General features: G+C 30.2%; 1 protein-coding gene across 4 annotated transcripts in view; it reads left to right on the plus strand.

The window, feature by feature from the left end:
* Nucleotides 1–17,978, plus strand: part of LOC126886986 (1,5-anhydro-D-fructose reductase-like) — a 79,919-nt gene that overhangs the window by 49,993 nt on the left and 11,948 nt on the right. For all 4 annotated transcript variants that reach the window (XM_050654221.1, XM_050654219.1, XM_050654220.1 and 1 more), the window contains exon 2: nucleotides 9,166–9,513. In XM_050654221.1, the coding sequence (XP_050510178.1) occupies nucleotides 9,166–9,513 (348 nt within the window). The remainder of the gene's footprint in view (nucleotides 1–9,165; nucleotides 9,514–17,978) is intronic.

Here is a 17,978-nt window from a genome sequence, read left to right on the forward strand (position 1 = left end):
ATCCGACTTTGTTAAAACGTAAAAGGCCATGTTAGGAATAACTTTTTAATATGAGTATTTTTCGAAATTGAGGAAGCATGTGAATACGATTTTTGTCAGCTGTAAAACACCAATTGCTAGATTCATATATCTTAGTCCAGCCCTGGATATTACTAATCTACCGCTTTAATACGCAAGGTCAAATTTTAAATAGATAATAATTAACCTACTCAATATACTGCACATTTTAAGTCAAACATTATTGTCTACACCACGATCTTTTAGGTCTGGATCCCGCGTATGAAAAAAAAAGTTGATTAATAGCAAGCTGAAAATTTGTTAATAGCTTAAGGGTGTCTAGTCGGACAAACTTTGATATATGGGAACACTGGAACAGGGGAAGTTTTAATTGTGGAACAGGTTAAAAATTTGGAACGGTCATACCACGAAAACGGCACATGTATTTTGTCCGACAGAACAGACTTAAACTCTCCGAACAGAGATTAAACTCTCATGCAAAAATCAGACTGTTATTTATCACCAAATGGACGTTTTAATGAGTGGAACATGTAGAATGTCAAATGACAGGAATTATGACAGGTGATAAATAGCAGTCTGATTTTTGCATGAGAGTTTAATCTCTGTTCGGAGAGTTTAAGTCTGTTCTGTCGGACAAAATAAATGTGCCGTTTTCGTGGCCTGACCGTTCCAAATTTTTAACCTGTTCCACAATTAAAACTGCCCATGTTCCAGTGTTCCCATATATCAACGTTTATTCGACTAGACCCCCTTAAGCTATTAACAAATTTTCAGCTTGCTATTAATCAACTTTTTTTTCATACGACGGATCCAGACCTATTTCATTAAATAGAAAATTAGATATTTTAATTGAGAATAAGCCACAATTTACTTTACTTTTTCTACAACCGTGTTAAAAATGCAATTTTTAGCACTCCATAGGAGCGTTAAAAATGCTACTTTAAAGCACCGGTGCTTTAAAAATTTTAAGGCACTGTAGTTAAAAGTGAATTGTCAAATTGTGAAACGTCAAAATATTTATATTTCATTTATTAACATTAATATTAATAGTACAACTTGCTCAATTTGAAAAAGGTGGTTTAAAAGGTTTTTTTAAATTTAATTGAAACTGTATTATTGCATTTTTAACACGTTTGTAGAAAAAAACTATTAAAATTTGTTAGAATATACAACAATAAAAGTAAGATGTTATTCTATAGTTGTTATGATTTACGTATTGATAGTATAGGCCGTTTTGGAAAATGGAATGTCAGTCAAGTTCAAGTAAAAGTTTTTGTAGATATTGTCACATATTGTCCTGTAATTGAGAATAAATAAATTATAATTGTTGATATATAAGACGTTTGTAGAAAAAAATATTGTATGATATACGTGTTAAAAAGCACATTTTTAAGGCACTCATGTGAATTGCAGAATTCATAAAGTTTGCACTTATATCATAAATAACTATTAAAACTAAGTTTATTTGAGGTTTCGACTTCCACTTTGGAAGGGGATAAGTAACTTAAATTAATCTGCTATGCAGACGATGCAATACTAATCTCTCAAAGTGAAGATGATTTACAACGTATGCTGCACCAATTTAACCTAACCTCCAGAAAATTTAACATGGTAATTTTCCCAAAAAAGACAAAATACATGGTTATAATAGCAAATCCAATAAGATGTAAATTAGAGCTGGAGGACCAGATAATAGAACAAGTGAAGGAGTTTAAATACCTAGGCATCATACTATCTAGCTACGGAAGGCTCGAAACAGAAGTGGAAGGTCAAGTGAATAGAGCAAATAGAGGCACAGGTTGCCTGAATGACACAATATGGAGAAATAAAAATATCAGAAAAGAAATGAAGGGCAGAATTTACAAAACAGTCATCAGGACAAAAATATTGCTAGAAACAGCAGAGATGAGAACCCTTCTATAAATCAATGGTCAGACACTATGGCACAGAGCTGGAAGTACAGATATACGACGGAGATGCAAGGAGGATAACATTAAGAACTGGGTAAGAAACAGAAGAGTAGAATGAAATGAACACATAAGCCGAATGACAACAAATAGAGTAGTAACGACGGCGAGAGATGGTTCCCCAATAGGAAGACAATCAGTGGGATGACCACGAAAACGATGGAACCACAACTTACTGGAGGCACATTGAAAAAACAGAGTCATGTCTATACAAAAAGAAGAAGAAGAAGAAATTTTTAGGTCATGTTATAAGAGAAGACCACTATGAATAAATATATTTGTCACTATAATATACATTTTGTAACTTTGTCCTTGACAGTGTCTAGTTTAAATATAAGAATGATTATATATAGAATATTAAATAAATATATTTATAGATAAAATATGTTAAAATTAGATCAGATAACGCTAAAATATTTGTTAAAGAATTAATTTTAAAAATGGTTAAAAGTTGTTAAACAATCGTTTTTCGTGATTAACAAAAATATGAAATAATTATAAACAGTCAGACAAACAGTGTCTTAATTATATTTAAATTATACATTTTAGCAAAGGCGTAACCAGGGGGGTTTGGCGGTTATAACCCCCCCCCCCATTGGGATGGACCTTGAGCTCTATGGGCTTAACACCATACCTTCCAGTAGTTGTAACCCCCCCTTAGGATCATCCTGGTTACGCCTATGCATTTTAGGGGAGTGCAATTAGAACGAAAACATGCATTGTTTCGGAATAATTCAAACAAGCTTATATTTTCTTAAAACTATTTTTATTAGTTTATGTACATGTTAAAGTAAAAAGTTCTACTCACAGATTTGGCCGCTAATTGTTTATTAATTGTTTAAACAATAACAATTGTTTTGTATAAATAATTTTAAAAATATCGTTGAATTCATCATTTTACTTTGATCAAATACGTTTCTATTTTGTTTTTGGTTATGCTGAATCCGAATGTGGCATTACAATTTGAAAATTCTTATACAGAAGCTCTTATACAGTATGTTTGCGTAACTAGGAACCACATGGAAAACTTTTTTATTATCAATTTTACGAAAAAAGTTATTCTTTATAAAATACTCTGGATAGTCAAAAATCTAAAACTCAACCACCAGATATCAAATGTTATCAATTTTATACGAGTTATGTCAAAAATATGAATTTCTTTAGAGTAAAGTACCTTTTTATTCCAGAATATAAACAAATTCTATTATAAAAAGTTGTTTGAAATTAAAAACCATGTTTTAATATACGATTACATTATTCTAATCAAAATAAAATTTTCAATTTTTTCTCAATTTACGGATACCCATCATCATTTTATTACAATTATTGTAACTATTTTATTACCAATTTTACGAAAAAAGTTATTTTTTATAAAATGCTCTACCTGGTCTAAAATATATGATACTATCATCAGATATCAAATTTTTTCAGTTTTATACGAGGTACGTAAAAAATATGAATTCAAGTGCCTTTATTATTCACAATATTTGAATTAGAAGGACGTAGTTGAATACTGAAACATATTTTTTAATTCCAAACAACTTTTCTTTATAACAATTTTCGATATTGTGAAATATAAAGGTACTTTACTCTTGAGTGAAATTCATATTTTTTGACATACCTCGTATAAAATTAATAAAATTTTCTATTTGATAGTTGCATCTTACATTATATACAATGCAGAGTATTTTACAAAGAATAACTTTTTTTCGTAAGACTGATAATAAAAAAGTTATCAATAGGTTCCAAATTACGCAGACATACTGTATAAGAGCTAAAAAAAATTTTTTGTTGAACATTTATTATTGTTGAAGCTTATTATTAAATGTATTTTAGATAAGTTTTACAGAAAAAAGTTTTGATCACTTTGTATAAACATTTTTTTAGCTGGTAATTTTCGGTTTTTGCATTACATTTTTTTATCTTTCTTAATTTTCTCAAAAAGAAATAGCTTATTTCATTTCTAAAGTAAAATAATTTAAATGAATTTCGAAATGAATAATAAAATGAATGATAAAATAATTTAGTGCATTTTAAAGACTACATCCTGAGCTTTAAAAAACACCTATAAGATTGTAATAGATTTGTTGAAAATTGAGTAATACCGTCTTAAAGCGGTGTTAATTCTGTAAAACTATGAAGTTTTCAAAAATTACATTTTTTAAGACGTCGTATGTCGTATCATTTGAATTAAATTTTTTGAGATTTTTTTTGAATGAAACATCGTTTGGTAAGATGATTGAAAAGTAAGTTGTGCAAAATTGATAGTTTTATAAGAAAGATTTGTATTAGTTACACATTTTTAAATCATTTTTAAACAAAATTCATGTAAGTCTCGCTTTCAGCCAACACCTTACTTATGCCCATACATTTTGTTTCTTTTTATTATAACTATAAGATAGCTTAATTATTATTCTTTCATGTTCAATTTGTAAAATTTCATTTGATCGATTAGTTAAAGAATTACATTAAAATAATTCAACCGTGCACTTCGCTGTACGCTAGTTTACAGTGCGCCAATGTTTGTGAGAAGGGTGACTTTAGCGTTATAAATAAAAAATTATAGAAGCTACAGATTTCATTTTAGAAAAATCTTTATAAAAAGTTTTTTTGTAAAATTTTCTGAATTTTTGAATAAAAAATGAAGCACCCACTTCTCGAGTAGAACTTTTTGATATGTTGTTTATTAAACATTTCTTAATGAAATTACAAAAAGTTCTATCTTGTTTGATTTTTTCCGAAGTGTAAATCTATATGCACTCCCCTATTTTATTTAAATCTGATTTATAGCTGTTATTATAATCGTTTTATTTTTATAATTCCATATCCTTTGGAAATTTTAACATTTTATTTTAGTCCAGTCGAAACAAAATTAAACCTTAAGTTATCTTTTATTACTTTCGTTTACTCACAAATTGAGTACTAGAAATCAAAATTCGTTGGATTTTTACCTAGATCAATTTACGTATCATGGAGTGCATCTTATAGATTCCCCATGTCTATCCATTTATCGTCCGTATGCATTGTAAATTGTAGAAGGATCAGATTTAGGTGTAACAGCAGAACTTGTTTTGCAGCGTAAGTGCAGTCATTGAAGCTTTTTAGCTCAGAAATTTTTAACTATGAACCGATTTACATGAAATTTTAGAATTAGGCTTATCCTACCCTTAACTTCAAAAGTGATATTGACCCGAACTCCGTTTTCACCCTGGGGGTGGTTAGAAGGTTAGGATAGAAGACCTAATTTTAAGCAAAAAATGTTGTATAAAGTTTTTTCAAAAACCCAAAACTTGTCAAGTTATTGGCCATTGAAAATTCTAAATTTTCTCACGATTTTCAAGTTTTTTGCAAATATCTCCAAAAATATGCATTTTATCGATAATATTATAATGCATAAAATTGTAGCAGGTAAAAAATGCACAAATTGGGTTTTCAAGAATGTTCTAAGTGCAATATTAAGCGATATATTGAAGATCAAAGCCGTTTTTTATTTTGTGTGAAATTTAATCGATGTATTCAATGCCATCTAGCGGAGAGCGAATAAATTTTATGCATGCTAATGAGAAATGATTTTATAGTGCTTAAAATAAGCTTTAAAATGAGCACTGTTAAGTCTTTTGTTCGTAAAATGCTTTCTTTTTTGTTCGTAAAAATATTTAAGCTTTAATGAAATAATTACACTTTTATAAAAAAGAACTTTTTTATAATAAAACCTTTTTATTATTTACAGAAAAGAATATAAAATTATTTAACGATAAACGATTTAACGATAAAATGCTTAAAATTCCAAAAATTATACTCTAATAAAAATAGTTATTTTATGAAACAGTTCGTTAAGTATGCTTTTTGCGAACGCACGTGATATTTAGAGTACGAGCGACAACGGAGTGAGTGCTATAAATCGTGTAAGTTCACAAAAAGTACTTCACGTACAGTTTCATACAATATTTTATCTACGATAAACAAATAAAAAAACTGTAACTCTTCGTCACTGGAATTCATTTCTATTCTACAATTTTTAGAACTTTGACATTTAAAAATTCTAACTACTTTCAAACCACAAAACTGTCAAAACTTTTGTTGTAATTCATTGGTCATACTGTCATTACCATGACAACGCGAAAGATAAGGATTGCGACCATGACAACGCGAAAGTTAAAGACAGTGCGAAAAAGTAAATCCCATTTAAAATACATTGTTACTTCACGCACACTTTAAATCCTTCACGCACTGCTATCTATAATGACAGTTTTCACAAACTAAAAACTTATACATAATATGACATAGAGTAGAAAAAGTACTTTTTATAATATCACGGTTTTGTTATTGTACATGTACATATTTATGTAGTGCACAACATATTTGAAAAGAATAATTAACATATAAAATATAAATTTTTAGTAGATGTATTAACTGTTATTTATAATTATGATTCCAAAAATTACACTAGTATAAAATAGTATTTTTTAAAATAAGAAATACCACCGTTGTTTAAAATGGTATATATAATCTTAAGTATATAAAGTTTTAATTATTTATTAAAACAAGTAAAAAAAGATACGCAACAGCCGGGTGGTTCCAACTGGGGACCTCTCGATCTGCAGTCTAATGCCACTTAGGCACCATCAATTTGCAGATATCGATTTATTAATGTACTTTAAAATATCATTGCAGTAGTCACATTTTTAAAATAGTTTGAAATTAAAAAATAATCGATTTATCCATACAGCGTGATTGGTCAGTAAAGCTTTGTAGATCCATTATAAGTAATAGATAGTAATAAAAGTTAATAACAAAAATTGTAGCCAACTTTGATTACATATTGATAATCAATAATCGTAAATTGTAAGTTTTAGACAATTATTCAGTCATGGCTTACTTAAAATTTGGAAAGATTTAGACCCGTAATTATTAATAATTTTGCTCTGAAAAATGAAAATATCTCGAAAACTAATAAATTTATACATAGGGAATGTTATACAAAAATTATAGTATGGCAATGGTACTTTTCGATAATGATATAAAATACAGGGTATTCTATTTAAAATTACTGAGAAAATAATGTACTTGCGTTTTGTCTCACCCTGTATTCAATATAAACAAAATTAGCAAAACAAACATTTACGAAAATTTTGACAATAAATAAAAAAATATGACGTCAATAAACCATTGACCTTGTGCTTGCTTTTATTTATACAGGTAGTTAAACTTGTTACGAATTTCATATAAAATTGGTTATAACTTTATAAATACCCCGTAGAACATACCAAACCTTTATATTTTTGTAATCGAAAAGTTATGAGGATTTCGAATATAAAATAAAACACAGGGTGTTTTATTAAAAAAAACATAAGTTTGGTCTGCCACTATTTTATCGAACACCCTGTAACATTCTAGCTAATTTTGTAATGTGAAGCTCAAAGTTCGCTACAATTTTTGTTATTAATTATTATCGCTATCTATTACTATAACGGATCTACGGAGCTTCACCCCACTAATAATTAATCACCCTGTATAATAGCAGTTAAATATTGCATTGTTAGCTAGTTCTAAGCTATCCTGAGAATTTCAGGTGTCTAGGTAGCCCAGAACTATTTTTAAAATGGATTACAAAATTTGCGGAGTCCGTGACACCAACCAAGCCAAGTATCTAATGTTTTTTTTTAAATCAATGGATTTCATAAGTGCCATTTCCACCAAAATTAAAATTAAGCGTATTCCGCCTAGAATCAACTTTAATATAAAGAGTTTGATGGATTCGCTGCTTTGAAACACATATTTTTTGAAAAATGCACGATTTTAAGAAAAAAAAAATTTCGAATTAAAAAAAAACTTTTTTTTCATAATATCCCAAAAACAATGAAAGATACGTAAAAAAGTGTAAAAATAAAAAAATAGGTTTTTTTTGACAAAAATTTTGGTTTGTTTTTTTTCCTATCAAACAAAAATTGACGAAGATATGATTGATTAAAGAGCGCGCGGTATTGCAACCACAGTCTCTCTCGAGCCCTTTGACCCTTCACCGTTTCCAAATAAAAGGTTTTTCACTACATATTATAATGAAAAAAGTTGTAGTTCTTTTAATTACCTTCTATTGCAATGCTCTTGTTTGCAGATTTTTTTTATAATGTATTACTAATTTAATCTAGTACACTTCCACGTAACTTGTAAGTTTATATTTTATTCAGTAAATGGTGATTTCTTATTCTATAATTGAATTATTTTTAATTGTTAATCATACATATTCAAATGTTTTAATTTAGGGGTAGTTTTAAGGGTTAAAGAACTTGAGCATATGATATTCCAGCATAGCTTTTTCGAGAACGTGGAACGATATTTAAATCCTTTTTAGTTTAACAAAAGAAATTTTTTATACAATTTTTAATAGAGGGGTTGATTTTAAGGGTTGAAAGGGGTTAACAATTAAATAATTAACATAGATATAGAACGTAAAATATTATTTACTCTATATTTAAGTCTTCTTGTCAAACCAAATTAATTCTTTGTAATATTTTTCTATATAGGGGTTGCTTTTAACGGTTGAAAGGAGGTTAACAATATGATAATTAAGATAGACAACGTAAAATATCATTTACTTTATATTTACATATTTTTATGTCATACTAAATTAATTTGTTGTACATTTTTTCGATTTAGCGGTTGTTTGCCAGGGTTTTACGGTTTTCATAGGGGATGAAGATGAGTTTAGCATGAGGTTATTGTGTTAAAAAACACTTCACAATGTCACTATTTATTATTAAACACGTTTTCTGGTGATAAAATGGCTCAATGTCAATTTTTACATTAAGGGGTTGTTTTCACCCCTTAAAAAATAAAAAACGGAGTTCGGGTCAATACCACTTTTGAAGTTAATGGTAAGATAAGCCTACTTCCAAAATCTCATGTAAATCGGTTCATAGTAAAAAATTTCGGAGGTAAAAACCCATTTTACGCTTCAATTACTGGACTATAAGAAATCTTTAATTCTCCAGTTCTTTAGTTGCTTATAAATGAATTACTTTTCCCAAAGCCAGCGACCAAAGACATTGTCAAAGAAAAGGTACCTTTGCATGCTTTGAGGATTTCGAAAAGGCATTCGATAACGTAACAATATATGAGTGCATTTTTTATGTTCTTTACAATAATATCTATTGTTTCAATAATTTATTATTTATTCTAGGCTACCAATGAAGAAGAACTTGAAGCTGCCGTTGAAGCAGCTTTGGAAACTGGATACCGCCACATCGACACTGCAGCTGCATACCAAAACGAACATGTCATCGGCAAAGTTCTAAATAAATGGCTGACGTCTGGCAAACTTAAGAGGGAAGATATTTTCATTACTACCAAGCTTCCATTTACTCATATTCATCCAGATATGGTTGAGTCTGCTTTGAAGGAATCATTAAAAAAGCTTCAACTGGACTATGTTGATTTATATTTGGTGCATTTTCCAGTACACATAAAAGTTATTGAACCGGGAAAACCTTTGGAAACTTTACCTACCGATCATCTGGCTGTTTGGAAGGTAAGTACAGTTTCTTCATATTTAAGTGCCGTTTCCCAATCGAGGGTTGGATATTAGTGGAGTCAATGAAGGTTTTCACCTCTGATTTCGTTGAACCTCCATCGATTTTCATGAAAATTGGTAAGTACTTAGAGGATACCTCAAGCAACAAAGGTGACATGATGTAAACTTGCGCTTTTACCTTGGGGGTGGAAGCCACCCCTTCTCGGGAGTGAAAATTATTTTATAAAAAACAATACCACAAATCGATATAAGGATAAATTATAAGCAAAATTTGTTATATAAAGTTATTAACATAAATCAATGCTTTTTGAGTTATTTAGGATCAAAAATTTTATTTTTTCGTAAAAAAATGCATGCTTTAAAGCTGTTTTTCGCGTATAACTCAAAAACTATAAGCTTATACAAAAAAGTTATAATTATCAAAATTAAAGATAATAAAAAACTGAATACACTTCTTATTTAAAAAACTAAACTAATGTTAAGTCAAAGTGAGTTATGGGTAATTCAATGTAAATTTTTTTCGATGAGTACTTACACAAATCTAACTATTCAAGCTTAAATAACGGGAAACGATGCATTTTATAAAATATACCTGTTAAACACTTGTCAAAAAACTTCGGATTACCTATTAATTGAGCTTCATAAGAAGTCAATAGCATTAAAATTAAGCAAGTTATGATGAAAATATGAGAAACCTTTAGAATTTTTTAGGAAAAAGTGAAAAATAAAACATACGCAATTTCCACAAAAATTAAAATTCATAGCAATCCTTATAATAATTTCTTTATATTAGCATAAGTAATGATTTCAACAATTTTGACCGGTTTATAATAAATTTTTTTGAAAAAAAGGTATAATTTAACAAAATCAGAATTTTTAAAATGATCGTAATTTTCATTTTCTTTTGAAAATAACTCCAAAAATACTTAATATACGTAAAAAATGATATATAACCAAATTTTAGTTTTTTTCTGTGTCAAATATTTTGCGTATTTATTATTCCTCTGGGGTAAAAAATAACCGAGATAGAAACGTTTAAAGCTTAAATTTTGCTGCGAGAACCATGTAACCGGGGTCATTTAACCTTTTATTTTTAAAAAAGTAAGGGGTTTAAAAGATTAAATTCAACGTCGTTTAATTGCCCTTGGAATTAAATTTCAAATGGCTTTTAGTTGAATCTAATATACTAAAAATTAACGGAGTTATTTAAAAAAGAACAATAACATTTTTTGGAAAAAATTTTAAAAGATAATATTGTTCTGAAGCTATTTCCTTGTGGCATTTTTTATGATTAATTATTTATATGGGAAATAAACCACAATTAAAATGAAAAAAATAATTTTATTAACGTTTCGACGCCCAAATCGGGTGCCGTTGTCAAAATACAAAATATTACTAAAATAAACTAAAGTGTTGTTGCTAAGCAAAAAAATTCTTCTAATAATTTATTTAATCTCACTCATTTATATTGGCAATTCAGACATATATTATACATTTTAAAGTAGAAGACTTTAAAATGATATTGCCAATATTTATGAGTTGCGTTCCTGGGACGACTTACTGAAAGATAGTTCATTCGATTACATGAAATTAACCCCAACTCAAGAATATCCGTCATAAAAAATTATAGCATGTGATATGTCTTTAAAAAGACAACCAAATGCAACGACAGTAAAATTCTCGCGTTAGAGACTTCATAGTAAATCACAAGGGAAAACCAGGAAAAACCCTGTGATACTATCCCGACATCGTAAGTATTTGGTCTTACATTAATTTACTCTCAAAAAATAATACCAAATTCTGACTTGTAACATGTTTAAATTATAAATAATATTAATAATACTAGATATATAAGTAATACTAAAATATAAAATATGTACTAGCTCGATATTATTGACTTACTAATCTTGGTATTTTCTTTCTATTGACTTCCTCTTTCAGTATGGGTAACCACATCCTACTGCATTCTACCGAGGAATTTGCGACACAATTGGTTTCATTTAGCATAATTAGAGCCGCTTCTTTGATTTTTCTCTTTTTACTATCTGATTCTTTCAGGACTATACTTGAATCTCTCCACTGAACTCTATGTTCATTATCCCATGCGTGTTGACATATTTGAGATCTCTCAAATTCTCTATTTTTAATATAAGATTGATGTTCACTTATTCTAACGTCTAATGGTCTTGATGTCTCACCTAAATAAAATTGTTCGCATTCACAAGGTATTTTATAAATGCAATTCTTTGTTCTTTCTTGATCATTGTTAGGTTTAGTTTTAGATAGAATAGATCTCAATGTGTTTGTTGTTTTGAATGTTGTTGAAATGTTGAATTTATTTCCTATTGTTTTAAGTTTCTCGGATAGTCCTTTTATATATGGTATTGATATTTTCCTTGTATTATTTCTGGTGAATGTTGTAGGATCCCGTTCTAAGTTGTTCTGTTCCATTCGATCCAATCTTGACAATTCCTTATTTATAAACGATAAAGGATAATCATTTTTTAATAAAACAGATGTTAACAATTGTTTTTCTGCTAAAAAGGAATTTTCGTTAGAACAAGTAATTTTGGCTCTATCATATAAGGATTTAATGATTCCCTTTTTAACGTTGATGTTACATTAATTAATTATAATACTCAATTACAAGTCAAATCACAACATCAACGTTAAAAAGGGAATCATTAAATCCTTATATGATAGAGCCAAAATTACTTGTTCTAACGAAAATTCCTTTTTAGCAGAAAAACAATTGTTAACATCTGTTTTATTAAAAAATGATTATCCTTTATCGTTTATAAATAAGGAATTGTCAAGATTGGATCGAATGGAACAGAACAACTTAGAACGGGATCCTACAACATTCACCAGAAATAATACGAGGAAAATATCAATACCATATATAAAAGGACTATCCGAGAAACTTAAAACAATAGGAAATAAATTCAACATTTCAACAACATTCAAAACAACAAACACATTGAGATCTATTCTATCTAAAACTAAACCTAACAATGATCAAGAAAGAACAAAGAATTGCATTTATAAAATACCTTGTGAATGCGAACAATTTTATTTAGGTGAGACATCAAGACCATTAGACGTTAGAATAAGTGAACATCAATCTTATATTAAAAATAGAGAATTTGAGAGATCTCAAATATGTCAACACGCATGGGATAATGAACATAGAGTTCAGTGGAGAGATTCAAGTATAGTCCTGAAAGAATCAGATAGTAAAAAGAGAAAAATCAAAGAAGCGGCTCTAATTATGCTAAATGAAACCAATTGTGTCGCAAATTCCTCGGTAGAATGCAGTAGGATGTGGTTACCCATACTGAAAGAGGAAGTCAATAGAAAGAAAATACCAAGATTAGTAAGTCAATAATATCGAGCTAGTACATATTTTATATTTTAGTATTACTTATATATCTAGTATTATTAATATTATTTATAATTTAAACATGTTACAAGTCAGAATTTGGTATTATTTTTTGAGAGTAAATTAATGTAAGACCAAATACTTACGATGTCGGGATAGTATCACAGGGTTTTTCCTGGTTTTCCCTTGTGATTTACTATGAAGTCTCTAACGCGAGAATTTTACTGTCGTTGCATTTGGTTGTCTTTTTAAAGACATATCACATGCTATAATTTTTTATGACGGATATTCTTGAGTTGGGGTTAATTTCATGTAATCGAATGAACTATCTTTCAGTAAGTCGTCCCAGGAACGCAACTCATAAATATTGGCAATATCATTTTAAAGTCTTCTACTTTAAAATGTATAATATATGTCTGAATTGCCAATATAAATGAGTGAGATTAAATAAATTATTAGAAGAATTTTTTTGCTTAGCAACAACACTTTAGTTTATTTTAGTAATATTTTGTATTTTGACAACGGCACCCGATTTGGGCGTCGAAACGTTAATAAAATTATTTTTTTCATTTTAATTGTGGTTTATTTCCCATATAAATAATTAATTTTAAAAGATAAATTTTGAAACATGTTTGGAGCATAACTTTTAATGCTATCAATTTGTTCGAGGACTCATTTGATAGATATTTCTAAGTACTTTGCCAAATGTTTAATAAGTTTATGTTATAAAATGCATCATTTTCCCGTTATTTAAGCTTGAATACTTAGACTTGGGTACTCGCCGAAAAAAATATACATTTAATTACCTATAACTCGCTTTTAGTTAACACTAAAAGGTTTTCTTAGTAAGAGGTTGATTTCATTTTTTATTAGCTTCAATTTTGGTAATAATAACTTTTTTATAAAAACTCATAGTTTTTGTATTATTTATGAAAAATCGGTTAAAAACATGCATTTTCTCACGAAAAATTAAAATTTTTGATATTTAATAACTCAAAAAGTTTTGATTTATTTTAATAACTTTATATAACAAATTTTGCTTAGAATTTGTCCCTCTATCGAATTATGGAATTATTTTTAATTAAATAATTTTCACCCTCGAGAAGGGGTGGCACCCACCCCCAGGGTAAAAGCGCAAGTTGGCATTATGTCACCTTTGTTCCTTGAGATATCCTCTAACCACTCACCAATTTTCCAGCAAATTGATGGAGGTTCAACGAAATCGGAGGTAATAGCTCATATCCACCTTCAGTGACTGCACTATATCCACATCACTACTTTTTACATCTTTACTCTATCTAACGTTGATCTAAAAAGTTCTATAGAATTGAATTTAAAACAGTCTCTTAAATTCTTCAACCATGACACTCCCGTTCTTCCTATACTCCTTTCTCCTCTTATCTTTCCCTGTATTATCAGTCTTAAAATTCCATATCGTTGTCCCTTCAAAAAGTGTCCCAAATATTGTCTTCTTCTTCTTAAAAGTTCCCTCTCCTATCGAAGGTTGGATATCATAATGGCTATGGTCACTTTGTTGGCTGCTGCTCTGAACAGTTGTAACGAACTACAGTTAAACCATTCTCTAAGGTTGCTCAGCCAGGAGATGCGTCTTCTTCCTATGCTTCTTCTTCCTTGGATCCTTCCTTGCATAATAATTCTCAGCAACTCGTATTTTTCTTCTCTGGTAATGTGACCCAAATATTACAGTTTTCTAGTTTTTATACTCTTCATAATTTCTAACTCCTTATTTAAACGTCGTAGCACTTCAACATTGGTAATCCTTTGAATCCACTGAATTTTCAATATTCTTCTGTAACACCACATTTCGAACGCTTCTATTCTTCTTATGTGTTGTCTCTTCAATGTCCAAGTTTCCATTCCGTATAGCAATATAGAAAATATCTAGCATCTTAGAGACCTCAATCTGAGCGGCAACTGAAGGTCTTTGTTTGTAAGCAGTGTCTTTATTTTTATAAATGCTTGCCTTGAAGTTTCAATTCGGAATTTAATTTCTTTGCTTTGGTCATTTTTGCCTTCGACCCAGGTTCCCAGATATTTGTATGTCATTACTTTTTCTATTTGGGTTTGCTCTATCATTAACCTTTCATTTTCATGTTTTGTTTTTGAGACGATCATAAATGTAGTTTTTTTCTTGTTTATTTTTAGTCCGTACAGAATGCAATTATCGTTAATTCTATTTAGCAATTCTTGCAGCGATTCCAGGGTGACTGCCATTATAACGGTGTCATCAGCGAATCTTATGTTATATACTATTCTTCCGTTTATAGAGATTCCATCACTTAGCTCCGCTGTCGCGTCCTGAAATATAGCTTCACTGTATAGGTTAAACAGTAGCGGCGACAGAACACAACCCTCTCTTTAAATCAATATTCTTGGATTCTTATTGTTCTATGTTTATATTGGCCTTTTGATTCCAATAAAGATTGATGATAATTCGTAAATCTCGTCTGTCTATGTCTCTGTTTTTCAATAATTCTATTAGTTTTTCATGTCGGACCCTGTCGAACGCTTTTTCGAAGTCGATGAAACAGGAATAAATATCCAGGTTTCTATCTAAGCATCTTTGAGAGAGGATATTAAACGCAAACAATGGCCCTCTTGTTCCAAGTCCTTTGCGGAACCCAAATTGGGTATCATCCATATCATATTCTACCTTTCTGTATAATCTTCCATGAATCACCTTTAGAAATATTTTGAGGGTATGACTTATCAATGATATTGTCCTATAGTCCGAACAATCTTTGGCATATATTGTTTTTGGTATTATTACAAAGGTGGACACCAACCATTCCTGAGGGATTTTTCCGGTTTTATATACTTCATTAAACAGATCCAGTGGTAGAGGTAGAGTTTCATCGTCTAGACATTTCAGTAATTCCGCAGGTATTTCGTCTGGACCTACAGTTTTTCCGTTTTTTGCGTTTCGTATTGCTTGTTCGATTTCCTCCATTATGATCTCTGGTCCCGTTTCGCTGTCGATTTCTTCCGGTTCTTGTCTATTATCCTCAAACAGATCTGTTATGTATGTCTTCCACTTTTTTAATTTCTCCGTGACTTCTATAATAATTTTTCCATTTATGCTTTTAAGAAGGTCATCTTTTTTTTTCGCTGTGTATTTGTGATTTCCTTTATTTTCTTGTGCCTGTTAATGCTATCATACTTTTTAGAATATTCTTCTATTTCACTACATTGATTTGCCAGCCAGGTGGATTTGGCCTCTTTTATTTTCTTTCCTATTAATCTCTGTATTTCCTTGTATTTTGCCTTACTCCTGCCTTTATGTTTCCTTCTTTCCTCCATTAGCTCTAGGATTTCTGAAGTCATACATCTGTTTTTTTATTATATTTGTGGGTAATATCTTCTTTCCTGCCTCTACTAACGTTTCTTGTATCATGTTCCATTTGTCATTAACATCTGTTGTTTTTATCACGTCTTGTTTGATTTTCTTTAAGTTATTATTTATTTCTTGTTTTCACCTCTGACGTACAGGTTCTTCTATTATATTTGAGACATCCAATCGTGGTATATTTGTTCGTTTTTGGATCTTTTTCAGTTTTATCTTCATTACGCCTACTAGTGGATTGTGATCTGAATTTATGTCAGCTCCGGGGTATGTTCTCACAGACTTTATAGTGTTTTTATATCTGGTATACTAGATATTGTAACTTTCTTATTTTTGTTGTGTTTATTATTTCGTATTCTTTGCTAATTTATCGCAATACTTCCCTGTTCGTTTTCTCCTGTGTCCATGCTATTCTAAGCATCCTTCTGTAACACCACATTTCAAAGGACTGTAGCTTATTTATGTGTTCTTGCTTCAATATCCAGCTTTCAAGTCTATACTGCAGTATCGAAAACACGTAGCATCTCAAAGCTCTTAGCCTCAGTTCTAATCTAAGTAAGTACAGTTTCTTAAAACACTCTCTTAAATTCGTCAACCATGACACTCTCCTTCTCCCTATACTTCCTTTCTTCTCTTATCTTTACCTGTATTCTCAGTCTTAGCGTTTCATATCACTGTCCCTTCATTACGTGTCTCAGATATTGTAACTTCCTTATTTTTATTGTGTTTTTCGTATTCTTTGCTCATTTGAAATAATTCCGTCTTAGTTTTCTTCTGTGCCCACGCTATTCTAAGCATCCTCCTCTTCTTCTTCTTTAAGTACCGTGCCCAAATTTTTACCCGTGGTAGCTTCCACAACAATTTGCCGATATCGTTCTCGATCTTGTGCGGCATGTAACAATTGATCTGCTGATAAGTCAGTCCATTGACGAAGGTTTCGGAGCCATGAATATTTCTTCCGACCAATTCCTCTTTTTCCGTCGATCTTTCCATTGAGTATTAACTGCAGCATCCTGTATCTGCTACCTCTCATTATATGCCCCAGACATTCAAGTTTTCTCCTTTTTATCACCTTAGTGAAATCACCTTCACCTTGACCTACTCTGTTTAAGACTTCTCTGTTTGAAATGCGTTGAACCCAAGATATTCTGAGCATTCTACGATACGACCACATCTCAAAGGCTTCTAATTTGTTCATCATGTTAACCTTAGTGATCCAGGTTTCACATCCATATAGTAATACAGGATACACATACCATTTTAGGAACTTGATTCTTAGTTGTAAGTTCAGCTGAAAGTTGCTCAGAATAGATCTAAGTTTCATAAATGCTCCTCTTGCAATTTCTATACGAGTTTTAATTTCTTCATCCGGATTTAGTGTCTCGTTTATCCAACATCTTAGGCATTTAAAATGGTTTGTAAACTTTTGTTATTGGTTCATCACTGACAATTAGTTGCATAGGGCCGACGTCTTGTTTACTAACCACAAGCAACTTTGTCTTTGGTGCATTTATGTTAAGTCCGTTATTGGAGCATTCTCTAGTGACTCGATCTATAAGGAATTGAAGATCTTCGATATTTTCAACAATTATCGCGGTGTCGTCTGCATATCTGATGTTGTTAATAGTTTCTCCCCCGATTCGAATTCCACATTGTCCTTCCAAGGCTTTATTAAAAATTATTCTGGAGTATACATTAAACAAAGTTGGGGATAAC

This window comes from Diabrotica virgifera, chromosome 6 (genome assembly GCF_917563875.1).
Source record: "Diabrotica virgifera virgifera chromosome 6, PGI_DIABVI_V3a".
NCBI classification, from domain to species: domain Eukaryota; kingdom Metazoa; phylum Arthropoda; class Insecta; order Coleoptera; family Chrysomelidae; genus Diabrotica; species Diabrotica virgifera.